This window comes from Vombatus ursinus, unplaced genomic scaffold, assembly GCF_900497805.2.
Source record: "Vombatus ursinus unplaced genomic scaffold, bare-nosed wombat genome assembly UNPS02009205.1, whole genome shotgun sequence".
Classification (NCBI taxonomy): domain Eukaryota; kingdom Metazoa; phylum Chordata; class Mammalia; order Diprotodontia; family Vombatidae; genus Vombatus; species Vombatus ursinus.
The window spans coordinates 4,448,295-4,475,534 of record NW_020948983.1 but is presented as its reverse complement, the minus strand read 5'-3'; the positions used below and the strand labels follow the sequence as shown (position 1 = coordinate 4,475,534).

At 38.5% G+C, this 27,240-nt stretch overlaps 1 protein-coding gene across 3 annotated transcripts in view; it reads right to left on the bottom strand.

Annotated features, from left to right (window-relative positions):
* Positions 1–27,240, bottom strand: part of GFRA1 (GDNF family receptor alpha 1) — a 299,658-nt gene that overhangs the window by 26,567 nt on the left and 245,851 nt on the right. For all 3 annotated transcript variants that reach the window (XM_027851809.1, XM_027851807.1, XM_027851808.1), the window contains one exon: positions 22,940–23,121. In XM_027851809.1, the coding sequence (XP_027707610.1) occupies positions 22,940–23,121 (182 nt within the window). The remainder of the gene's footprint in view (positions 1–22,939; positions 23,122–27,240) is intronic.

Genomic DNA, 27,240 nt, shown 5'->3' with positions numbered 1-27,240 from the left:
TATAGCCTATTGTGGTTAGACACAATGCTTTACAGTAGTAAGCACACATTAAATGTTCAATTTTTATTAAAAAAAAGGAGAAGGTAACAATTGTGTTTTCAACAATGGTTCTGCAAAAGATACAGAGATGTTGTTCAAATGGGCTGTTTCTCATAGTGAACTTCTATAAACACTGAGGGAATACACATTAGGTCTTAAGGTAGTGATGGCATTTTTGTGAGGAGCTCTGATGATACGGTCCAGGAATTTAGCCTCCTGATGCTCTAACTTAACACCAGATTAGATTGGAGAGATGCAAAAAGAATAGGCAGTTAACATGTCCATTAAGACATGTTCAAATGTCATTTGTTTCAGTTGAGCTTTTGACATATGATGGATCTCTTCGATTCACTGTTGACTTAACTAATGTGTACCTGAAGAACAAGTATTCTCTGCTACTAATTAATGATAGATTCACAAGCTTCAGATACAGACCAGATGCAAAAGACCTCCAGATTAAAAGATAAACAATCTGGTTTCTACCTCCCAACAGTTAGAATATTAGAGTTACTCCACTGGTCCTGGTTTCTAGGGGTTTTATATTCTCCCTCATTTGAACAATTATTAAACTATAAACCAAATGGAACAATTTCTAAAACTGTAATTCGAAATTTTATAGCGATCTATAAAATGTTCTATAATTAAGACACCGAAGATGCTATTTAGAGCCTATGTGACCCCGGGCAAGTTATTTAACCTCTCTGATACACCAGTCACCTTACCCGTAAAACGAGCCCATTAAGGTCTATTCTAGCTCTCTATCTTTAATACAGACATCATTTTCCCCCCAAGGGCTCCAGCTGATACCTATCAATCTAGGTTGGGTTCCTACATCCTATGGCTTAAAGGGAATTGACTTCTCACTGTTCCCACTTCTATGTAAAGTGGGTCAGGGTAGGATAACACAGAGGCAGGTGAGCAGGTGGATTTCATTTTGTCTGCTTCCTCTACTGACTTCCCAAGAACGATAATGCAATATTGGGGCTGTATTTTCTGCAAATATATTGGACACGATACCTGGTAACCATGTTTGTATAGCGGGCAAATGGCCAACATTTTTATTTACATTAAGGTTGCCTGACAATACACCTCTGGCAAATCCCATAAATACGTATAATAACAGGAAAAGCAATTCTAATGGCAAGATGAGGAAGTGCTTTCTCCCACACTGCTATATGCTAACATTTTTATTACTTCTCATGATAGCATAAAATGAAATTATAATACGGTTCTCCCTCTTTGTGACTCATTTCAGGGTATGGTGAAGTACAGACTATTTGGGGGAGTTAATAAAGGATTTAATAGAGTTAGGAACAAGTGGAAGTAGTAGGCTGATCACAGGAATAATCTGTAAAATGAATACGCCTTTCAAAAGAGATCTGTATTTACCTACTGTTTGTACTAAAGCTATCTTGGCTGGGTCAAAACAAATTCGGATTCATTGTTAATCTGGTACTTCATAGTTATGTGTTAATTCATAGTTAAAGCAAGGCCAAACCAAGCAGGGGGCAGTGGGGGAGGTGCAGCTTGGAAGCTTCTGCCCTTACTCCATGTACTTATCTGGATAAGCGTCTGGCTGCATTATAGGCAGCAAGAATAGAGCCTATAATCTGCCTCTGTTGAATAGGTGAAATTGGTGTTCATTAAAGGTAGGCAATAGATTTTGATAAATGCTATTTTTATAAGTCATTAAATTGGTTTTTTAAGAACTTTATATTCTCCTTCATTTGAACAATTATTAAACTATAAAACCGAATTGCACGATTTCTAAAATGGTAACCTGAAATTTTACAGTCACTCATAAAATGCTATGTTATTAAAATATACTAAAGATGTTCAAGACCATTACAACTTTTAAATGAATTATAAAACCTTTCATTGCTGATAAAATAAGCTTAAAATATAGCATTATACATTCTAATAATATATATGAGTCATATTTGGCCAAAATGTGAAAACCTTGCAAATAAAAAAAAAATCACTATTGGAATGAATTATGGGGAAGATGACATCATAACCTGCTGTCTTGCTCCAAGAGAGGTGTCATTCTCTTGATCTTATAGGACTTGGTGGAAATTGTTTCATTCATTGTGATAGGTGCTCTACGGAGCTATGCACTGGTTTTATGTCACTAGAACACCTGGGTTTAAAAAGCTGTATGAGTGGACATAATCGCCACATCAGTGGAGTGAAAACCAATTAAACAGGAATTTACTGAGCTGCTTTCCTTTCAAACTCGGTCTTCTTCTAATTCCCCTATATATGTTGAGGATACCCCTTTTCTTGTTCTATTCATTCAAGTTCACAACCTCATAGTCATCCTAGCTTTTCTCTCCATTTTGCTGATTTTCAGACCTTGTCAATTCTCCCTCCAGATTCCAGAGGAATATGTAACCCCCCATCAAATGCCACCTTCAACTCCGAATGCTTTTAATCTACTTTCTGTTTCTAACTAAACCCTGAAAAGGAACCCCTAGGTTCTTCTAAACTTCAGCTCAAATGTGACCTTTTTTTGTGATTCTTGTTCCCTAAAATTCACCTTATATTGATTGTACATATGTATATAAGTATGTATGTAGTCTCCTTAACAGAAGACAGGAATGCTAGGACTACCATATTTCTGTTTTTGGGACCCCAGCACCTAGCATTGTGTCTTGCTTATGGTAGGAGTTTAATAAACGCTAACTGACTCATATTTGAAGATGAGATAAAAAAATTCCAATTAAGATGTAACCCTCTGGTTTACATGATGGCATACTGGACCATAGAGCAGTCCCATCTCAGTAACTCCATTTTGAATGCTGAACACAATTACATCCTACTGGATAAAGTGATTTTCTAATGCATTATATGTGTGTATTTATAAAAGCATTTTTACAATGTGCATTTTTCTCCAAAGGCTTATGTGGATGTATTCTGGGATGCAGTTCTGTTCTGAGCTCATCAGTTGGCACCTGGAGTTGGGAAGATTAGGTCAGTGGACAACCATTTGGCAGAGTTCTCCGTGTGCAGTGTACAGAGTCCCCTCCACTAGGGCTGTCAGCTGATGTCAGTTAGGACACAAAGCTTGGCCTTTAGGTGTCTCTGTCTTAAAACTCTTGGGCTCTCTTACAGCAAGGTACAAAGACAGAAGGAGGTGACACAGCTGCTGGTCAGGGTCTAAAAATAGGGGGAAACCCTCAACACATTTTTCACAGGCAGGGAAACAAATATACTCCAAGCAAGAGAGAATCATGCAGGGGAAACACTTGACAGTCAAGTGTTTGGATGGATTTTTTTTTACAAGACAAAATCGGGTGTCAGAATACACTATGTGTTACACACAAATGATGGAAACCTTACTAAGACCATAAAACAAATACCACAAATATACTGCTGTGGCAGCCAGACAACTCTCTTAGACTGAAAACCAAGGAAATGTTAATTTTCCCCCCTAAGGGAAAGGATTCTAAATTGAACCACATGGACCTGGCTAGCCCTGCTCATCCTTGTCCCATGTATACATTTCTAACCTCTGAACATTTTAAGAGTCCATAAATTTTTAAAGTTAATTTAAAAGGGAGAGTAATTATAGTGTTTTTATAAAAACGATCAACATTGAAGGGTGGCCCGTTTACAAATACTGCTTTTTATACAATCCAATTCAACAACGATTTATGAAAGACATACTTTGTGCAAAGCACTATGTTAGGCATCCTTGTGGGGATGCAAAGAAAAAAAAATACTCCTGCCTTCAAAGAGCTTACTTTCTATGCTATCTGTGGTAGGGATATAACATGTAAACAGATTAGTATGTAAATGCCTATTTGTTTAAAATGTTTATCTTTTTCAACTGTTTTTAAAAAATATATTTTTATCTCTTATCTTTCCAGATGATTCTCTGGAAAGGGGAGCAGAAGGAAAATGTTTACATTGAAAAATGCAGAGAATGTAAAAACCAAAAGACATTAAGTTGTTATCTTTGATTTTATCAGTTAAAAAGCATTTATTCTCTTCCCTCTTGGGGGAAATTTTTTAAACAAACTCTTGGAACAAATATACACTGTCAAGCAAAAACTCATTCCCGCATTGGGCATGTCCAAAAATGTCTGTTTCATTTTACATCTTGTCAAGTCTATCATTTCTCTATCAGAAGGTGGGTAGCATGGTTCCTCATCTGTTCTCTGGAATATGTGTGGCCAATGCATTGATTGTAGTTCTTTAGTCTTTCACAGTGGTATATTTCTGCAGTGTTTTTAACTGTACAAATTATTTTCCTGATTTTGCTCACTCATCTCCGCATCAGTTCATACAATCTTCCCAGGATTTTCTGAAACCATTCCTCTCATCATTTTTATTACACCTTATATCCATGTACCATCATTTGTTCACTATTCCCCAACTGGTTGACAACTTCTTGATTTCTAGTACTTTACTACAAAAGATGTTATAAATATTTTTGTATATACAGATCTTTTTCCTCTTTGATCTCGTGAAAGCATATAAATTTCAAAGTCTGAGAAAGAAGAAGAGAATACTAACAACTGAGGGAATAAAGAAAGGCTTCCTAGAGAAGACAGTACACAAACTAAGCCTTGAACAAAACTAAGGATTATAAGGAGGAAAGGGGAATGTATTCCTGTTGTTGAATCATGTCCAACTCTTAATGATTCAATTTGGGGTTTCATTGGCAAAGATACTAGAGTGATTTGCCATTTCTCTCCAGATCATTGTACAGGTGGGGAAACCGAGGTAAACAAGTTAAGTGACTTGCCGAGGGTCACTCATCTGAGGCCAGATTTGAACTCAGGAAGATCAAGGACTGGCACTCTATGCACTGCTCCACCTAGTTGCCCCATGCATGGTGGGAAAATCTTTGCAAGGAAAAAAAAGTCAGAGATAGAATGCCAAATTTGGTATACCAAATAATCCAATTTGGTTCAAAGTTAATGAATGTGAAGAGAAGTACTTGGAAAGATTGGCTAGAACAGGAAGGATTTTTAAATGGCAATCTGAGCAATTTACATTTTATCCAAGCAGCAAGAGGGAACAACCATTTTTCTTTTAAAAAGGTCATTTTGGCAACATATAAAGGATGAATTGGAGAAGAGAGAAACTTGCATGGAGAATTTGAAGTGGGGGTGTCCAGTTCGAGGTTTTTACAATAGTCCAAATAAAGAGGTGATGAGGACCTGAACCAGTGTGGTGACCATCTGTGGAAGAACCGACAAGACTTGGTGACTGGAAATGGGGAGTGAGGGAGAGTGAAGAGTTGAGGTTGAGTCTTATGTTATGATCCTGAATGACTGGAAGGATAGTGGTCCCATCAATAGAAATAGAGATATTTGGTGGAGGAAATTTTAGGGATGGGTAGACAACGAGTTTAGTTTTAGAAATTTTGATTTTGAGATACCTATGGGATATCCATTTGAAAATGTTTAATAAGCACCTGATGACTGTAGTATCAAGTTTGTGACTGGAAAGTCTAAAGATATATAGATATGGACTGTGCATAGAGATAATAATGAAACCCATCAGAGCTCATAAGATCACTGAGAAAAAAATATAAAAAAAAAGAAATTGTCTAGAAAAGGAAACTGAGCAGAAACAGTCAGACAGGTAGAAAAAAAAGAGTGTTAAAGGTCAGACCACCAAAAAAATTGGAATAAGATCAGTTACCTTTCACAGTTACAGGTAGGCAGTAAATTCTTAAGTAAACAAGGGATAGAGGTGATCACAAAAGATAAACTAGGTAATTTCAATTGCATGAAATGTAAAAGCTTTTGCGTGAACAAAATTAGTGCAACTATTATAGGAAGAGAAGCAGTCAAGTGGGAAAAATCTTTATTAAAAATCTCTGATAAGGCTCTGTTAGTCAATATATAGGAAACTCACAGAAATATGTAAGATCCAAAGTCACTTCCCAAAAGATGAGAGGTCAAAGGATATGAGTAGTTGTCAAAGAAACACTGAAAGCTATTAGCAATCATATGAAAGAACATTCTAAAGGGAAATGCAAATCTAAACAACTAAGATTTTGCCTCACAACACAAAAAGAAGCAACAAGATGACAAAGAAGGGAATTAGTCATGTCATAGAAGTTGTGGAAAGAAAGGAACACTATTGGTAAAGCTGTGAATTGGTCAAGCATTTTGCAGTGCAGTTTGGAACTGTGGTAAGAGTCACTGATAAAAAAGAAAAATCTCATATACAACAAAATCTCATATAGCAGTACTTTTAGGAAAGAACCGGAAACAAAATGAAAGCCTATCAATTTAGCTTTGTTAAACTGTTTTCTTTTTCTTTTCTTAAGTCAAAATGGATGACTCTCTGAAGAGGGCAGTGGAAGGGAAAGGGTTACATTGAGAAATGTAGTGAATATAAAAAACAAAATGATATTAAGATAATTGTTTTTAAAAACATGTCATAGAACTCCAGGTAGATAACATAATCCAGAAGGAGCTGATCATGAGTCAAATGTTGCAGAGTAGTCAAGAAGGATGAGGACGTAGCAAAAGTTTAATACATGATTAATGTCTTCTCCAACACTTTCTTAAGTCTAGACGATCAACAAAACAATCAATCAAACCCTGATCTGGAGCATCTGTCCATTTCTGAAGTACAAACGCTCACACTGAAAATTTAATAGTCAGTTCTCTTTCAAGCTGATTGGAGCTGGCTCCAGTATATTCCAGAACACCCCTGGATAAGAGGGTGATGGGAAATCCCCCAAGCTGCCCTTGAATTCCTTGGAAAGGTTAGAGCCAGCTATGCTCTTGAACCCTGAAGACAGATACAGCTCAAGGCTCAAATGAACTTCAACACTAGTACCATCTGTATAACTCCTCAGTGAGTGAAGTGGTATTATAGGAAAATTAATTAAAATTTTTCCAAAGAGGATCCTCAGTGATACACAGAAGCCCCCTTACAATTTCTTGCTCTGTTTCTTACACATACTGTTTATAATGAAAAGCTCTGCCTGGAATAAACCTGGAGAAATTTTGCCTAGAACATTTTCATATTTTCTTTTGCAGGGTTGGTTGGATGATGAGAGAGGAAAAGTGGGAATGCAGAGTGTCTAGAGGGGCAGGAAAGGGAAATAATATAAAATGAGTCCCAATAAGGCAGCCTTAAGTTTATTGACCAACCCTTTAAAACTTCAGGGACTATTTCAAATTTACTGCTACAACAATCCAATATGTTGTTACTTTATGGCTGAAATGCATTACAGGAATCAACCAAAGTTACCATGACACAAACAGGTGTGCACAGCATAACTCAATGGAGACTATGAGTCTGAGAAATAAATATGATGGAGAAAAAAAAGACTTCTTTTGAGTGTGCATGGTTTGAATTTGTAAGGTATAGGCTAGCAAGCTGCCCACCACCAAGGTCTTCAATGCAATCTGAAATGCATTAAGTGCTTACTATGCACAAGGCACCATGCTAGGCACTGGAAAACAAAGATGAGAAGTCGTTGCCCTCAAGGAACTTATAATCAATGAAGGGAACACAACATTTACAAAAACATGAGAAAAATGTATACAGTCTCAAAAATAGGCTAGATAATATATCATAAAGATCATATAGCGTTCCTACAGCCTACTCTGAGATTCTGTAATACTATCAGATTTCCGATCTGTGTTTGTAATATCCCCACTGCACTGCCCTTCCTCCTTTACCTGCTACCAGGATATAACAGCAGAAAATCATCTAGGAAAAAAGTCTGTATTCTCATTCAACTTCATCTATTACCCTCTTTAAAAAATAAAGTATTGCATCAGATGTCTCCAAAACGTTAATTAATTATCCCGAGTCAGTCCACAAGCATTTATTAAGCACCAACTATATGTCAGGTACTGTGTTAAGCACTGTCCAGCTTTTTAAAAATTCTCCATATTAACACTGGATACCTCAAAGTAGACATTTTCTATCTCACAGGACTGGCAGAGCAATTCAGTTCAACAAACCTTTATTATGCTTCTATCATGAACACAAATTGTGTGTCAAATCACTGCAAAATACATTGGTGGATGGAAACAGAAAGATGGCAAACATATGCCAAATGGAAGAGCTGTCATTACTTCTATATTGATCTATTTGTATCATCAAAGATAATGCTTCCCTACATTTGGATTCAACCACCTCAGTATCTGACATACTATAGGGGTAAAGAATAATGGCACTTTAATAAGATGAAGATGAGAATAGCACAGGGACCAGACAAAATTATACAGATGAGAAGAAATCTATGTAGCAGGTTACATGACTTTAAACCCACTCAGACATCAGTTTTAAAGGTATTTCAAAGAAGGGAGAATTCCAATATAACAGAAAGGGTATAAGGGCACAGTTATTACTAGGAAGGGAGGGAGGAAAGGAGAAGGATGGAGGGAGGAAAGGAGAAGGATAGAGGGAGAGAGGCAGGGGGAGTGAGAGTGGAAGGGAGGATACTGGTCTATTTTGTAGATCATGGAGAAGAGTGACTCCTTCAATAAGAATCCATCCTCCTGAGATCCAATCAATCATCAGCATTTCCTGGTTTCCACTCAGCAAAGAATGTCCACATTCCATGGGAGCTGCCTCTCTAATGCCCCCAAAACAAAGGTCCACACACCCTGTAATATCATCAAGTTGACTGGGAAACTCAAATTGGTGAAAGATTCCTCTGTTCTGTCCCTTTAAGAAGCCAACTGAAAAGCCAACTACTAGTATTACTTAAGCCTACTTTCTCATCTCTACATAATCTTTTATGAGAAAATATGTTCTCCATAGGAATCTCTTCAATGTATGGCTGAAAACCACCCATATCTCCAATGTCTTTTGGTAAAAGACTCTCCTCCTGGGTAGAGAATGATTCCTTAATGCTCAAGTTCTTTCCAAAGAAAATATCTTTCAAAACTACACCCAAATCACATAAGATTCAGTGACAGATGAGACCTTGGAAAAAAACATTGACACCCTGCTAATAATCGAGAATAAAACAGAGAAGCACATATCTACCTCAAGTGTTTGTCAGCATCATGTCCTGAAGGATTACCTATATTGAGTGTGAGGTTATTGGAAGGCTTGAAGATTTAAAGGTTTAAAGGGGATGAAGATTGAAAGTTAAAAGGAAGATAATGAGCATCATTTCAGGACATGATGAGTCTGAGATGTTTGGAGGACATCCACGTTGAGGTATCCAGTGGGCAACTAGAAATACAGGCCAGCCTCTTGAAAGACAGTTTGGGAATACAGATAAAAGATGTGTTTATCATTAGCAATTGAAGTCCTGGGAGTGGGTGGGATCACCAAAGAAGAGTGTAGAGCAGGGTTGGGGAACCTGCAGCCTCAAGGCCACATGTGGCCCTCTAGGTCCTCAAGTACTTCAAATCTGTGAAGTTTAGATTCAGTCAAAGGGCTGCACTTGAGGAACTAGAGGGATACCCTTGGAAGAACAGAAGAAAATTTCTCAGAGGGCTTTAGAAGGTGGCCCATGTAATCAAATGCTACAGAGAGATCAAAGAAGATGAGGCCTGAAGAAAAGACCACTGGGTTTATCAACTCAAAGGTCAATGGTGAACACAGAGAGTAGTTTCAATGCAGTGATAGGGATGAGAAGTCAGACTACAAGTAAGTGTGTGGTGAGGAAGTAAAAGCATAAGGAATAGCCTCTTAATTCTAGAAATTTAAAAGTGAAGGGAAAGAGAAAAATAGAATGATAGCATGAGGTCCTGACAGGGTTATAAAATGGTGTGTGTGTGTGTGTGTGTGTGTGTGTGTGTTTGAATGAGGAGAGAAGTGAGCATGTTTGTGGGTAAAACAGAAGGAGCCGGCAGAGAGGGAGAGACTGAAGATAAAAGAAGGAGCATCTGGGAGAAATGAAGGGATAATCAGTTCTTTACACATACAGCACATGTTTAATAAATGTTTATTGATCAATTGATTAATTGATGATTCAAAATCCTGGAAGGCATAGTAGAAGACGGCATCAAGGGGATAAGTGGAGGGGTTAGTCATAATAAAAGAGGTCACCTTGTCCTCTGACACCAGAGAGAAAAGTAGAGGATGGGTGATCACACAGAGAGGTTTTGGAGTATGAAGCATAGGAGATAAATGAGCTTAGGATGAATGGCCTTGATTTCTCAATAAAATAGGAAACGAGGTCATCTAGTGAGAGAAGAAGGGGTGGGGTGAAACTGGGGCCTACAAAAAAGAGAAGAACGTTTGGGATGCCTTCTGCAGGGAATGTGATAAATAATCAATCAAAAGATGAGTAAAAAGATTCTTGTGCTGAAGTAAAGGCCCCAGTAAGGTTAGACAGAATGAATCTGTAGTGGAAACAGCAGTTTGTGATTTCCTCTATTAGTGCTAAGCAGATCAGGTGAATGAATAGAGGAGGCAGATGGCAGGAGATTGGCAAGGTGGGAACAGAAGGGCAAGAAGATACGGTTGTAGGGCAGAGGGGTAGCATGATGCTGAAATGGATGATCACAGAATTAAGACTTAGAAAGTAAGTAAAGCCAATATAGATATGATAACCTGAGAGATCAAGAAAATTTATAGGCCTGGGGGTTAAGAAGAGGCCAGCAGTGGGTTCAAGAGAAATACAGAAGTGGGAGATGTAGAAAGATACGAAACTATGATTGGAAAAGGGAATTTGAAAGCTCAGGATTTTATTGGCACAAATGCCAAGGTAATGAGATATGAAGTGTGGCTACTTCTCCAGATGGTTGAGTCATGGTAGATGAAGGTCATGGGAGCTAAAGATGCAAACAGACTGAAAGGTCAAGGTGTTAGAAGAATCAGTATTGAATGAATGTTAAATTCTATGGAAGTAGGATTTATAAAAGCTGACAATGATCCCCACAGGTTCATATTATTCATAGTCACATCGATCCCCTACTTTTCCCTTTGGTATCAGAAGTCAAGATGGTTCTTCTTGTGTATACCTAACCTCATGAGTCTTTCAGGATAGGTTCTGATAGAAATTTGGAACGGGAAGTATGAATTTCATATCACTTATTTTTCAAAGGCATCTTCAGTTTTTCTTATGCTATTTCTGGATTTAAAAAACAAAAACAAAACCCTACTACCATTAAATAGGTAGACATTGTACCCTGCCCACATTGACTCTTCTTTCTTAGAACAATCTGTGCACTAGTTCTATAGTCTACAAACAGTAGGTGTTTACTCTCTCCCTCCGTGTGTGTGTGTGTGTGTGTGTGTGTGTGTGTGTGTGTGTGTATAACATATATACACATAAATATAAAATCTGCCAGGAAGAGAGACCATGGACACAGATGCTGTGCAGGTATCACAACTGGATGCCTGCCCAGCTTGTCAGGGTCACTACCACACCTTAGCTGGTCACCTGGTCCCCAAGGAAGCAGAGCCATGCATGGAGTTAATAGCTAGTGGTACCCTGGAGGTCAGGTTACTGGCAGATTGACTCCAACATTATCAATTCAGCCTTCTCCAAAGAAGGAGGCTTACTCTCCAGGTATCATAGGACCATAGATTTAGAAATGTAAAGGGTATCAGGAGCCATCTAGCCCAGCCCCCTCATTTTGCAGATGTACCTAAATGAAGCATGAGATGGGTAACCCCCATTTCTTAGTTCCACATCTTATGGCTGGTTGAGTTGGCTGTCGTTATCCAATGTTTGGACACAAAGCCTAGATTATTTGGTGTATATTTTTTCAGTCTCTCATTGCACAGGATCCTGGAATAGCATTGCCTCCTTAGTTGTAGGAAAATGGCCCCTTTCTGACTGAGGTATGAGTTCCCAGTGCCTTAGCCAAGAATTAAGGGTTTGAGTAAATGGCTATCAGAGCAAGTTTGTCTTCTTTACTGTGTTTCCCAGAGAATGGAGTCTTCCTATAGGGTTCCTCAGCTATTTTTGTTACTGTTCAGTTGTATCTGATTCTTCCTGACCCCATGGACCATAACATGCCAGGCCTTTTTATCCTTCAGTATCTCGCAGAGTCTGTCCAAACTCATATTTGTTGCTTCTACGATGCAATCTATCCATCTCATCCTCTGCCGACACCTTCTCCTTTTGCCTTTGATCCTTCCCAACAACTGGGCCTTTTCCAATGAGTTCCATCTTCTCATTATGTGGCCCCAAGTATTTGAGTTTCAGCTTCAGTATCTGATCTTCCAATGAACAGCCTGAATCAACTTCTCAAAGTACTGATTCAATCTCCTTGCTGTCCATGGGGCTCTCAAAAGTCTTCTCCAGCACCATAATTCAATAGTGTCATTTCTGTAGCAGTCAACTTGCCTTAATGGTCCAACTCTCACAGCCAGACATTGCTACTGGCAAAAACAAACAAACAAACAACAAATAAAACAAAACAAAACAAAACATAGCTTTGACTATACAGACCTGTGTCAGCAAGGTGATGTCTCTGCTTTTTAGTATGCTGTCCAGGTTTGCCACAGCTTTCCTTCCAAGGAGCAAGTATCTTTTAATTTCATGGCTGCAGTCACCATCTGCAGTGATCTTTGAGCAAAAGAATATAAAATCTGACACTGCTTACATTTCTTCTCTCTCTCTTTGCCAGGAAGGGATGGGACCAGTTGCCAAGATTTTAGCTTTTAAGAGGTTAAGCTTCAAGCCAGCTTTTACACTCTCTTCTTTCATCCTCATCAAGAGGCTTCTTAATTCCTCTTCACTTTCTGCCATCAGAATGGTATCATCTGCATATCTGAGATTGTTGAGTTTTCCTGGCAACCTTAATTGTGGCTTTTGATTCATCCAGCCTGGCATTTTGCATGAAATACTCTGCATATCAGTTAAATAAATAAAGTGACAATATACAGCCTTATCATACTCCTTTTCCAACCTTAAACCAATCAGCTGTTCCATGTTACTTCTTGGTCTGCATATTGTTTCCTCAGGAGACAAGTAAGATGATCTGGTACTCTAGTCTCTTTGAGGACTTGCCATATTTTGTTGTGATCTACACAGTCAAAAGCTTTAGTGTAGTCAATGGAGCAGAAGTAGATGTCTTTCTAGAACTCTCTTGCTTTCTCCATGACCCAGTAAATATTGGTAAACTGGTCTCCAGGTCCTCTGCCTCTTTGAAAACCAGCCTGCTCTTCTGGTAATTCTCAGTTCACATATTGCTGAACCTATCTTGCAGAATCTTAAGCATCACCTTGCTGGGATGTGAAATGAATGCAATTGTTTGGTAATTTGAACATTCTTTGGCGTTGCCCTTCTTTAGAATTGGGACGTAAACTGATCTTTTCCAATCCAGGGCCAATGCTGTGTTTTCCAAATTTCCTGGCATATTGGGTGCAACCCTTTAACAGCATCATCTTTTAGGACTTTAAATAGCTCAGATGGAATTCTGGCACCTCTATGAGCCTTACCATTTGCAATGCTTTCTAAGGTCCACTTGACTTCATTCTCTAGGATATCTGGCTCTAGATCACTAACCACACAATCACGGTGGTTATAGGCGATGTTAAGATCTTTCTTGTATAGTTCTTCTGTATATTTTTGCCACCTTCTCTTAGTCTCTTCTACTTTTGTTAAATCCCTCCATTTTTGTCTTTTATCAATCCCAATGAAATGTTTCCTTGATAGCTCTAATTTTCTTGAAGACATCTCATCTTTTCCATTCCATTGTTTTCTTCTGTTTCTTTGCATTGTTCATTTAAGAAAACCTTATCTATCCTTGTTATTCTCTGGAATTCTGTATTCAGTTGGGTATATCTTTCCCTTTCTCCTTCCTCAGCTATTTGTTCCTATATAATATTGATCTTTATAGTATAGGACTTTTCTTTCATCACCAGATATATCCACAATGGAGCTTCCTTTCAGCTTTGGCCCAGTTGCTTCATTATTACTGGAGTTACTAGTAGTTGTCCTCCACTCTTCCCTGGTACCATATTGGACACCCTCCAACCTGAGGGGCTCATCTTCTGATGTCCTCTCTTTTACCATTTTAAGACAATCTCTGGGGATTTCTTGGCAAAGACACTGGAATGGTTTGTCATTTCCTTCTCCAGTGGATCATCTTTTGTCAGAACTCTCCACCATAACCTGTCCATCTTGGGTAACCCTGCACATCTTAGTTCTTGTTTCATTGAGCTATGCTCCTTTGCTCTATGATACATCTATAGCTAGAAGGTACCTTAAAAGGCTATTTAGTACAACTCCCACCCTGCTTTTACAGATGAGAAAACTGAATCCCAGAGAAGTTAAGTGATTTTCCTGTGATCATATAGGAAGCATCAGTCACAGGATGTGAACCCACAAAGTCTGCCACCAGAGTTTCCACTGTATTATAAAGTGAGTTCAGTAGCATCAATGGTCCTCAGGGACATTAGTAGAAACACCAATAGGTCAATATCTTTGATAGAAGCTTGGTTTACAGAACATTGTCTGAGATGGACCAATGTGAAACCCTGCTTGTACTTGAGTATAGGCAGAACCAAAATAGGGAAGGGACAACTGGTCTATAAGAGGTAGAAAGAGGGCTAGGGCTTAGTTGTAACTTCTTCTTCTTTAAAGGAAAAGAAAGATGTGATTTATACAGTGTGTTTACCTTGAAAGCCTGAATTCTAAGATGATTCTTTATTACTTCCACATACTATTACATAGGTAAGACCAAGAAAAATAGTTGACCAACTAAATGAAGATTAGTAATATATTACTCTGATTGAAAATCTGTTTTCTGGCAACCTATTGTGTTACAATGGGAAGTGGTGATTCAGAAATACCCTTCTATCCTTATAGTTCCAAGCCCCTGGGGTCATCTCCAGTTGTCCAGATTTATATCTTGCTACTAGTCCCAGACAGCCCCCGAGGAGAAAGTGAGGCTAGTGACTTTGCATAGCCCTCCCTCACTTAAATCCAATTCACCTGCATGTCAGGGCATCACCTCCCTGACATCATGGTCCTCTTTGAGAACAAAGGACAAACAACAACAAAAAGAAACCCCCCAATACAAGGCAAAGGCATCTCTTTTTCCTAAGGCTGTTTCTGGTTGAAAAGATGTGGCAAGCATTGATATCACTTCTCAAGCCTATCTGCCTGTTTTCAGAGTTCTATGAAGGAGGCAGCACAATGCAGTGGAAAAAGTACTGAATTTGTTGTCAGAAGACCTATATTCAAATCCTGACTCTATTGTTTACTATCTATGTGGCCTTGGTTTGGGTTCCTCAAATGTACAGATAGCCTCAAGTTCCCTTTCATTTCTAACTGAATAATATTATGAATGTCTAGGTAGCTAGGTCGGAGACTCTCAGAAGTGACTCATCACCCTGTATTGGGGGTGCTAGAAGACAGGACTTAGTAGAATGAAAGAAATGTTGGAGCTTCCAGGAACCTGAAACAACTAATTCAGGCCTTTTCTTCTATAGATGAGGTAGTTGATTGAGGCTAGGAGAGATAATATCTTGCCTGCAGTCATGCACTGAGACAGTGACAAAAACTTCCTGATTGCTAGGCCAATAAGGCCTGTCTTCTCTTACACCACATTAATATTTTCTTTTTGCTAACCATTGCCTCTCGTAGGCTGGTGTTATATACATACCTGCCCTTCCATTCTCCTTCCTCACATATTTATGGGCATGTTCTTTCCTAACTTTATCTCACTGCCTTGATATAATTTTAGCCCTAGAAGAGACAAGTCTAGAATAAATAATAATATTCTGTCCTTCCTCAGCCCTCAGAACTGGTAGCATGTTTAGGCCTTTCCTACTTTCCTTCCCCTATACAACTGGACTCTAATTTCTTTGCCCCTTTCTACCACTCTGAAAAGATAGCTCAGGGCAGAATGTGACTGCTATAGTCCCACCCCCTTTCCCAAATACCCTTCCTCAAACCTTGGCCCTACTCAGAAATGCCTGCTCCTCTGGTGAAAGATTAACAGGACCCTAAAGCGCCCAGTTGCTCTGTTAGCATAAATTGTAAGAAAAACATTTAGAATATTGATTAAGTGCTCCATGCTAGAAGATTTAAATTTACCTCCTGTATTTCCAGGATTAGCTGACATAATGGGGTCAGTCTGCTGGCACAAATGATTTACGGAACACCCATTGGCGGCTTTCCTTTTAAAACTCAACTTTTTCTAATTTGGCACAGTTGTGATTCAGTTATAGCTAGTGGAGACCCAGGTACTTTGGAGGTTTGGATAATCATCTCTGGTCCAATATTAATGTTACTTTTAGTTTTGTTTTTTTTTATTTCAGCTTTAGTAGAAGATTGACTATATAATGTGTGAATATGCATGCATATATACGTGTGTGAGTGTGTGTGTGGGTGTGTTTTGCATGGCTCTACTGGTTATAACAGATCTGGTTCAGACTTGCCCAAAAATCAAGGGGACTACTTTTCAAAGTACCTTGACCAAATTAAGATGTCATGGTTTGGATATGGGTCATAATGTCAAATCCTATGGTACAGCCAAAAAGGCAACAGTCTTCCAATCAAAAGACCAGAGCTGGGACATATCCTTTAGCAAAATTGGACTACTCATTATTCACCAGACCGTCTCACTTCTCCACCTATTTTTCCTGTTATTATTTGCAGTTGGCACAAACGTCACTCCCATCCCACCAATCACTTTTGTTGTTGTTCAGTCATTTTTGTCATGTCTGACTCTTTATGACCCCATCTGGGGTTTTCTTGGCAAAGATATTGGAGTGGTTTATCATTTCCTTCTCCAGATCATTTTACAGATAAGGAAACAGAGGCAAACAGGGTGAAGTGACCTACCCAGGGTCACAAGCTAATAAGTATCTGAGGCCAGTTTTTAAGTCAGGTCTTCCTGACTCAAGGCTTGCGCCATATAGCTGCCCAACCTACCAGCTGCTACCTGCTAAAATTCTATGAAGCTGTCAGGCCCACCTCAAAGGCTTCCGTAAGTCTTTCTTGATCACCTGAACCAAAAGGGATTCTTCCTTATGTGCGTATAGAACTTTGTACCTCTCTTCTACACTTAACCTAACTTAGTTGCTATTAATTTATTGGTGTTTAGAGTTTTGTTTCTTCCAACAGAATGTCATACTTGATTGTAGAAGGGGTTATTTTAGGTAGTTGTTGTGTGTGTGTGTGTGTGTGTGTGTGTGTGTGTGTGTGTGTGTTTCTAAAGAAGATAAGAATTTGGAGCTTCATAAGAGTTCTCTTGCCACAATGATGATCTATAAAATGAAAACCTTTTCTTATTAATTTCTACTCCCCAGAATCAAGTAGAGTGATCTGCACAAACACATGTTTCCCTGAATTGAACTGAATTAAATTTCCAGATGTGGCCCAGGAGAGATAAATCATCTTCTGCCACTGTAAAAGTAAAATGTAAACCTATTCCAGACAGGCAATCCACACATCTGAAAATCATGGCCACTGATGTTTGGGACACTGATCTTATGATCTCCTCAGAAGCTGAGCACATCTCAAAAGTATCCAACTGGTGAAGCTTCACTGGAGATAGGGGTAGAAAACTAACTGAACCTGAACTGGAAACCTAAGGCTTTTGTAGGTGCCTGGGTTGGTTCTGGCTGAATTTCACATACTGGCTTTTGATCCAATGCCTCTGCTTTTAGGGTGGTGCATCAATTTCACGAGAGATGGTGGAGATTAATCCTGTAAAGACCGCTTCCATATTTGGTACTGTGATGTAAGAATCTGACTATGTCTCATCTCCTCAAGGAAGAAAATCAGATTATTGAGGAAGAAACATCAAACACCTTGTGTCTCATCAATTTCTGGCGATCAGTATTTCTACTAGGCCTGACATATCTTCACCCTGCTCTGCCATATTTAATGTTTCAGCTTAACACAAATTTCAATAATTTTGGGGGGGTGAGAGTAGAGGGGATATCTGGGTAGTAATTATCTATAAAACTTCCTAAATATTATAAGCAGGGCGAGCAAATTTAGTAACATGGTGATAACAACGTGCTCCAAATTAATTGACTTGAATATAGAACTGTCTTCACCAACAATCTCTAGAAACAACCAATTTCTGGCCTCAAGAGTCAGTTAGGTAGAGTAATGAATAGAGTACTAGATTTGGTTTCAGGAAGACCTGAGTTTGAATCCTGCCTCAGACAATTACTAGCTGTGTGATCCTGGGTAAGTCTGTGCCTCAGTTTCCTCATGTATAAAATGAGGAGATTGGAGCTGACAGTCTTTAAAGTCCTTTTTAGCTCTCAATATCATGATTTATCTTATGAATCTCATTTAAGGGGTGCCTATTACAAGATGTTAATCCTTGAGTAGGTCTCACTTAACCTTTGAGCCTCATTACCGTCCTCTGTAAAATGGGAATAATTCTTAGACTACATACTTCCCAAGGATTACGGACTTGGGAACATAAAGACCTGAGTTCAAATCACCTCTAACTATTGACTGTGTGACCACTGGCAAGTCACATAACCTTCTTAAATCTATTTTCTCAATAGTAAAATCGGGTTTAATAAATACCTGTAGTGCCTACCTCAGGGGACCAGTGAGACCCAAATGAGAAAAATTATGTATGGCATTTCTGTAACATTTAAAGCATTATATAAATATCAAATATTAAGTTGTAAAACACTCCTCTGGGAAGCTGCAACAGACAAGAATGCATGAATTATGTCCTTGGGGCTTAGGACTGGGGTGAATATCAGGTCCCCAAAGTGATATTTCTCCCAAATTGCTTATTTTAACACAATAATCTGAACCCTGGACTTCTTCACTTTCCTGGAACCTGAGGCATACACATAATGCATTGAGATTGTCACTTAAAATCCCTAGCACTAAATCAAGTATATGATGCAAAATGGAAATTTTTCAAAAGCTTACATCTCCTAAAAATATTTACTTTAAATAAGCGACAAGTACAGTCCATTTTGTTTAAATATCCCAAGACTTTTCCCGTTAGCAGACCATTCAAGTGTATAGAAGATGAAATAAATGGGTGGAATTATTAATGTCTCTTTGTTTTTCACGTGGCCACTTTGTACAAGTCAAAGAAATGTGCCAACAATAGCACAGACGGTGCCAGTCCTGTTGCTAATATGACTGCCAATTAGCTCTGACATGGCAGCTTGGCAGGTTACCTAATACCCTGTATTTTAAAACCTCAGGGGGTTAGAACTTGGACATTTCTATGACATTTTATACTAATCAATCAACTTTTCCTTTTTTATGCAAAAAGGTCCATTTAATAGGAACTGCAGATATACTGTATACACACCATATCTTAATGCCACCCTGATGGTCAGATGTGTCTTGAAACATAATTAAGCTTGGTTTACTGAGAATCGTACTTTCAAAGCAGACTTCAAAATGTTTGTTCTCTACTTTTTTTTCCCTTCCAAAAGGGAAATCTATCTCAAATGTTAAGACAGAACTCAACTCCCCACGACCTTTCTCATAATTATTGTATATTTAAAAATATTACAAGGGGACACTTCTCATGGGATGTGAACTTTAGATCTGCCAAAGCAGTAGACTTGGTCCAAATCTGTTACAAGTGGAACCAGGGCTGATTCAAGTTAGTTCTATTCTGTGTAAAGACACACCAGGGTAGAACAATGGACACTTTTCAAGGCATTTCTAGAACCCCTTGGCAACTGGGAATTCATGTGGAATAAGGAAGAGAAGAACTGGACCAAAAGGGGAAGGGGGAGAGAGAGAACGCATCTTGAAAACTATAAGCATTGACAACATCTCTAAAAATAGGAACAGAAACAAAGTAAAAGGGAAAAACACTTTCCCCTTATTTCTCCCATCCCATTCACTATTTTTTCCTCCTGACTCCTTGAACCATATATCCCTACCTACAGGTCAGCCTTGAAACAAATTTTCAGTTCTCACAAACTGATTAACCAGAAAAATTTTCACCAGCATTTTAAATCGTAAAGAAAAGAAGGGTGTTGTTGCCTGGTCACTAAGTAGGTAACTTTGCATCCAAATTTCCTGGCCCAAGCTCTGGATTATTGAATAAGTTGTATATTGCATTATTCAAAAGTCTAAGGCTTTGCCCTCAGGAAATCCAGTAAATCATAGAGCAGGAGAAGGCCTTAGATCTCATCTAGGCCAATTCACTCATTTTGCAGATGAAGACAATAAAAGCTCCAGAAGTAAAGGGAATTGCCCAAGGTCATACAAGTAGTAAATAGCAGAGCTGGAATTTTAATGCCTGTCCTCCAATTTCAAATTCAGGGAGTTGTTTTCAATTTATATTCCTCTTCTTCCCCACCTTAATGCTAGATCGATAGGTCCTATTTTCCACAGTGAGCAATGATTCTCCTTGCTCCCAGTGTCTTTTACTTTAGGCCAATGCTAATCTGTAAAGATTGAGGATCATTTTCCCCTATCTATTCCTTTTTCCAGCTTTGGTATCATGTTTTCTATTTATCTACTCCAGAGAAATTTGAGGTTTGGTCAAGAATATGATATAGCAGAAAGCTCACTGTGCTAGAATTCTGGGGGCCTGGGTTCAAGTCCCAGCTTGATCACAAAGCTGAGGTCATTTTATGCAAAGCACCTAAACTTTTATACATCATAGCTCCCTCATCAGTAATACAGAAGTGACATTTGCCCCCTATACCTCACAGTATGGCTGCAATGAGCCAATGAAATGTGAAAACATATTTAAAAGAAGAGGGCTATTCAACACACACACACACATAATCTCTCTCTCTTTGTCTCTCTCTCTTTCTGACCTCTGCTCAGAAAATGTAGGAGTCAATTTATCAGCTAATTCACTGGCCCTATAACAGTATTAATTTCATTGAACACAGTAAGGGGAAGGTGCTATCTACCCTGTCCCAGATCTGTAGGACACACACAGTAGCTGTGAGTCTCAAAAAGATAAGGTAGATAGAAGAAACGCTTAATTGGTTCTTGGGAAGCAAAACATTCTGTAAATCCAAGGAATAATTACCACTCAATCTGGTACATCATGGGAGAGGGAGAAGTGGTTTGGAAGGGTTTTTTCTTACTGTCTCCAGCCCTTCACTTCTACTTTCTCTCTCTGCTGAGAAGCTAAATGGCAATCCCCAAGATAAACATCACACTTTAATTGTTACTTTTCTCTCTATTGATGAAGTTGAGTTTTTGTCACTAATACAGGGGAAGGAAAGGCACTGTTTCTTGGGAACAGAATTCATGTGTTTCTTGATGTTGCCAGGGCAACCCAGCAGTGGTAACACAAATTCCTTCTTTGAAAAGAGGGGTATTTATGTGTTGGTGCTGAAATATTGGTTCTCAGTACAGCCAAATCATGCATATCACTGAAGGGTACAAAATGCGGGCTTTGTGAATTTCCTGGCATGGAGCATTTCCATAAGGCAACAAAAAGTAGAATGATAAATCTTAAGGGTAGGCTGATAAGTGACTTGTTTAATGCCTATGGGGGGGGTGAACTCCCCATTTCCCAAGAGTTTTTAGATGTCAAACAGCTCTCAGAGCGCATGTCTTCTCTTCAACAAAGGATTTAACAATTTAGTTATGATGTTCAAGAAATATGAACAATGTCACATATTTAGGGGTGAAAAATAATTGTACTGATCACCTAGATTAATCACCTCATTTTACATATAAGGTCACGAAGAGACAAAGTAATTCCACCAAGGCCACAGAGATAGTAAGTAGCAGAAGCAAGACTGGAACCTGGATCCTTTGATTCTATATCCAGAGTTCTTTTCCATTATGAATAAATGCATGAATGAAGCATTTATTAAAAACTACATGCAAAATGCTATAATAAAGTACCAAATCCATGACATAATACCACATATATGGCATATTTTGCAATGGTCAGCACACTAACCAAAACAAACAAACAAACAAACAAACAAACAAACCTGGCTTCTCTTTGCCCAGAGCATTCATTTAAGCTTAATGGATAAGACACTAGACTTGGAGGTGAGAAGACTCAGGTTCAAATCCTGTCTCAGACACATACTACTTGTATGACCTTAGGTAAGACATCTAAACTCTCTGTGACTCATTTCATCTATAAAATGAAGGGGCTGGCCCTGATGACCTTGAAGGTCTCCTCCAGTTCTAAATCTATGATCCTATGAACCTTCAGGAACACCATATTGTTGCTGGTGTTGCTGAGTCACTGGGGTTTTCTTGGAAAAGACACTGGAGGGATTTGCCATTTCTTTCTTCAGTTCATTTTGCAGATGAGGAAACCAAGGTAAACAGAATTAAGTGACTTGCCCAAGGTCACACAGCTAGTGTCTGAGGCTGGATTTGAACTCAGGTCTTCCTGACTCTAGGTCCAACACTGTCCACTGCCCTAGTTGCCCTAGGAACACTGTATGCTCAATCCCTTTATGATGATAGGTTATATAATTTTCTGGACACTTGTGATTTATGTGCCATTAATAGGGATATCACAATGACATTTTTAAAAATACTGAATTAAATGACAAAAAGCAGAAAAGTAGATAAGGAGGAGACAGGAAGTCAAGTGTGAACCAAAGAGAAAGAGCTATATTACACTAGATTTGGAATTGGGTGGAATGAGCTCTAATCCCAGCTTCATCGCTTGCTAGTCATGTGGTCAAATAACCGACCCTTCTCGACAACGCTTTCAGGTTGGCAAGGCCCTCAACACTTTATATTCATTATCTCGTTTGACCCTTAAAACAACCCCATGAGGTAAGTACTAAAGTTATCACCAAATGGAGCTTCAAAAAGTCCCATCTTCCTCACAATCCCACCACTGAGAAGTGTCTAAGGCTAAGCCAAAATATCAACTCAGGTATCTCCCGACACCACCTCCTTCCTGTTATACGTCACTGCCCCAGAGACAACACTGTCGGCCCTACAACTTAAAACAAATGCAACTATGCACATATTGTGGACGTGTAGCACGACCTTGCAGGATATTCTCCATTGCCCAGTCTATCTCTTCTACCCTCTCCTCTCCCAGCCCACTTCTGCAATTATGGGCTTATCATATCTTTTTACCTGTAGGTTTGCACAAGGTGGCAAAACATGGGATGAGATTTCATTCTCTGACCCTGAGCCCAGAGACTTGTTGCTCCTGACTCTGAAGGCTGTTGTGGTCGTGGCTGTGGTGGTCTGTCCGGGGAGGACAGGCTGCCACACATTCACATCGGAGCCATTGCCAAAGGCTTGGATTGCATTTTCTGTAGGGAAATAGAGAGAACCCAGTTTCAAAGTCAAGGTCAAATAGTAAATATTACCAGTAGCACAAGTGGCCCGAACAAAGAAAGTGTTCTCGGTTCACCAACTGACTTCTTTCGATGAAATTATTCTTTGTGAAATATGTATCTGTCAAGTACTTTGGAAATATGGTCATAGAAGCATGAACTCTGCTATAGCTTATGACCTTTCATGTCTTCCATGCATAACCTTGAGAGAAAGTCAAACCTTTAAGGTAAAAGCAAATTAGTATTTTCAAGTCCCAAATGGCCTTAACTGAAAGATTCAGATGCTTCAATGACACGAAGGCACCAATTTGGACAAGAACATATCTCTAATGCTGGAAGGCTATGTACTTCAAACCCTTCATTTCACAGATGAAGAAACTGAGCTCATTTTATAGATAAAGAAAACTGAGACCCAGGGAAATGCAGTGTCTGGCCCAAAGACAAAAAGATAGCAAACATCCAACCTTGGTAAGATTAGAACTCAAGTGATCTAGTAATAACACCAAGGTTCTTTCCACTGCATGACAAGTTTAAAGCAAAAAGTGGGCCATTTATTTATTCACTTAAAGCTACTCATTTTATTAAAACAACAACCAACTCAAACTTCATAAATATGTGATGGTTTAAGGACGATGATCTTTTATTCTTTTTTTTTTCTCCTAGTCTTCCAAACAAAATCTGCATAATTAGGTAAGAGCAGAGCTGCTTAAGCCAAAAGTTTACAATGTAAAATTTTAAAAGCTTATCATAATTTTCCTGGGATTAAATTGTGTTTTTCTTTTTTTAATGGCAAAGAGGCAATTGGTTGTGTGTTGTTCCCCTCAGTCCCCAGCCCCTAAATGAATAGAAAAACAGTTTTTAATCATGTCTTCAGGGAATCGGCATGGATTTAGGAATTTCTTATTCCATATTCATTGTATACGAAATCAAACATTTTCATTTGGGACCTGAATGCACAAACTGTTAATATAGCATTCTTAGCTGGCATTTTTCTATATACAAGATGGAATAATTTAAGTCTAATCTTCCTCTTAGAGTGACATTTTGCTCTAAAGTTGTTATCCTTTAAGTTCCACTAAATTGGGACCTTGTTTTTAAAATTTTTATGTTTCTCATGTTGGAAGACACTGCTGCAAATCATTATAAATGTTTTTATGCCATTGCAATCTCTACACAGCTGAACAGGTGAAAAATGGGGCCAGGGACAGCAGGACAAAGGCAAGCAATTATCCTAACTAAATCCAAAAACAAGGGTTCTTCCCTTTACTCTTTTAGGCAGGTGGTCAGCAAGACAGCCATTTTCAGTTATTAACAACAAATAATAATAACAGCAATAGCATCAGCAACAGTATTTAATATAGTTTGCAAGGCTCTATGCAAATATTCCCTTATTGTATCTTTACAACAGCAGCTAGGTGGCACCAGGTCAGGAATCAGGAAGACCTGAAGTCAAAGCTAACCTTAGACACTAGCTATGTTACCCTGGGCAAGTCACTTAACCTTGTTTGCCTCAGTTTCATCATCTGTAAAATGAGCTGAAGAAGAAAATGGCAAACCACTCCAGTTTCTGTGCCAAAACCCAAAAAGGAGTTATGAAGGGTTGCACATGACTGAAAACAACTAAATAACAACGACATCTTCACAACAACTCTGGCAGGTAGATACTATTATTATTTCCATTTAGTAAATGAGGAAACTGAGGTTAAGTAGACAGAGGTTAAGTAACTTGTTTGGAGTGTTGCTCATTATATAGAAAAGCACCAACTTGCATATCAATCCTGAAATTAGAATCTTAAACTCATCTTCAAATGAGATTATGATATTATCTTAATTAAAGATAATTAAATTAAATTAAAATTCAAGAGCATTCTTAAACTCTGCACTACCAAAGCTACATTTCCTGTAATACCTTCTTTTTCTCATATTTAATGTGAATTAGACTTGTGAATGACCTCTTCCTTCTTTCCTAATAACCAAAATTTTAATTAAGAATTGTTCCTAAACCTTTATAAGCCTCGGTATTTTCATCTGTATTAAAAAAAAAAAAAGTTGACCTAAATGACATCTAAATTCCTTTCAGGCTCTACCACTATGACCCTACCAATAGGCTGAATTCCTGGTGGTGTTGTAATGATATCCAAGGCACTCTAGTAAGAGCCACACCTTAACAAAAATTTCAGAGTACTGAGCTGACCCCTCATTTTATTATTATTACTACTTAATTTTTTTTTTAGATGCAATCGGGGTTAAGTATCTTGTCCAGCGTCGCACAGCTAGTAACTGTCTAAGGCTGGATTTGAACTTAGGTCCTCCTGACTCAAGAGCCGGTGCTCTACCCAATGTGCCACCTAGCTGCCCTGCTGACCCCTTGTCTTAAAGATTTTGGTTTTAAAAGGATATCCATCAATCTTGAACTAGAGGGAATCTTGGAGATGATAGAATCCAACCTCCTCATTTTAGAAATGAAGAAACTGAGGCCCAGAAAGAGGTTAAGAGAATTACTTAAGTCACAAACGTAGTAAACACAAGATCTTAGATTGGAGTTCAGGATCTTCTTAACCACCACAATGATCCCTATTAATCACATCCCAAGTCCATTTTAGTTTTCTGGGATGGTACTTCCCTAAGTGCCAACATCTCTTTGAGCTATAAAGACCTTTTTTGTACTAACTAGATTTAACAGCCAGACTCTCAGGCCTTTTTACTGTCACTTCTGAAGGAGGTATAAATGAACTATTGCGAATAATTTTAACAAGTTCTTGGCCTCTGCAGCAGACCCAGCTTTTACTGGTACTGAAAAGTCATTAGAAACAATGACCCTAACTTTCCGCATTCCCACTCTCCCAGAGGCTACAATACTATTCACCAGAACCAACTTTTATGTATTTGTAAAGGAGAAGTTCCCCAGCCAGGATGAATATGATTTTTTTTTCTCACACTGACCTTTACTGTCATTGTTTTATTTCTATTAAAAGTGGCGTTCTGCCAGAAGTGAGCACAGGACAGAAAAGAAGCAGGGACTATTATGCTTTGAAAAATCAAAACAACGCAAAAATCCCACTTTCCTTGCTATAGATTTACATGAAGAATCCAGGAAGGGGTGGAGATGGCTCAATGACTTCTGAAATGCCTCTGCATCTCAGACCTTAGGGCTTACTGGCCCTCCACTCAGGCCTCCAAAATGTAACATTAAATGAGTGGGTATAGTGCCTAGCACATTAGAGAGAACAATGTAGACATCTGGTTGAATGAATAAAATATCTAAGGTATAAGGTGATAAATTACTTGGATTAAGAGTTTTAGGAGTAAAGGCTGGTTTCTACTTAATAACAGCACAAATTAAACAGTCTTGCACAATTTGCAAATAATTTTCTTCACAATTTTATATTGTGTAACAGTTTAATAGTGAAAAAGGATTTTGAGTCAAGAGATCTGGATTCAAATCCTAATTGTTACCAGTTCTATGAATTTAAGCATGGTAGTTGGCCTTTATGGGCCTCACTTTCCTGGGTGCTGGATTAGTTGAGCTCTAATTCTTTGACATTAATCCCCATTTTACACATTAGGAAATTAAGAGTCAGATTTTCCTTACAGCTAACTAAGGAAATGCAACAGTGGGGCTTGAACCTAGGTCTTCTTAGCCTAGTGATCTTTCCACAGGAAATACTTGTATGCCCACTGTACAAAGAGGAATGAGGCTAGCATTTAAGGAATCTTACATAAGAGGAAGGATTCCATCTTGATTCCTAGCATCTAATCACATCTTATTTTCTCCAGAATTCCTACAGACACAGAGGGCAGCTTTAAAGACAAATACTTAGATCCAGCTCTTTAGACCCAAGGGATGAAGAGAAAACTATCCTTACTATCATTTATGTTATTTGGAATGTATATTGATACTAAAGTAGCTTCAATCTTTTCTAACACACAACTGGGAATGACAGTAAATCTTATGTGATGAAAGATAGGTAACTTGGTACTCAGTCTGGGTTTTACTAGTTTCTGCAACTTAATAGCTGAGAACTGTTTACCTACCCAAATTAGAAAGAGGAAATGTGTACTATGTGAATACAGCTGAAGTAATACAAGGCATCT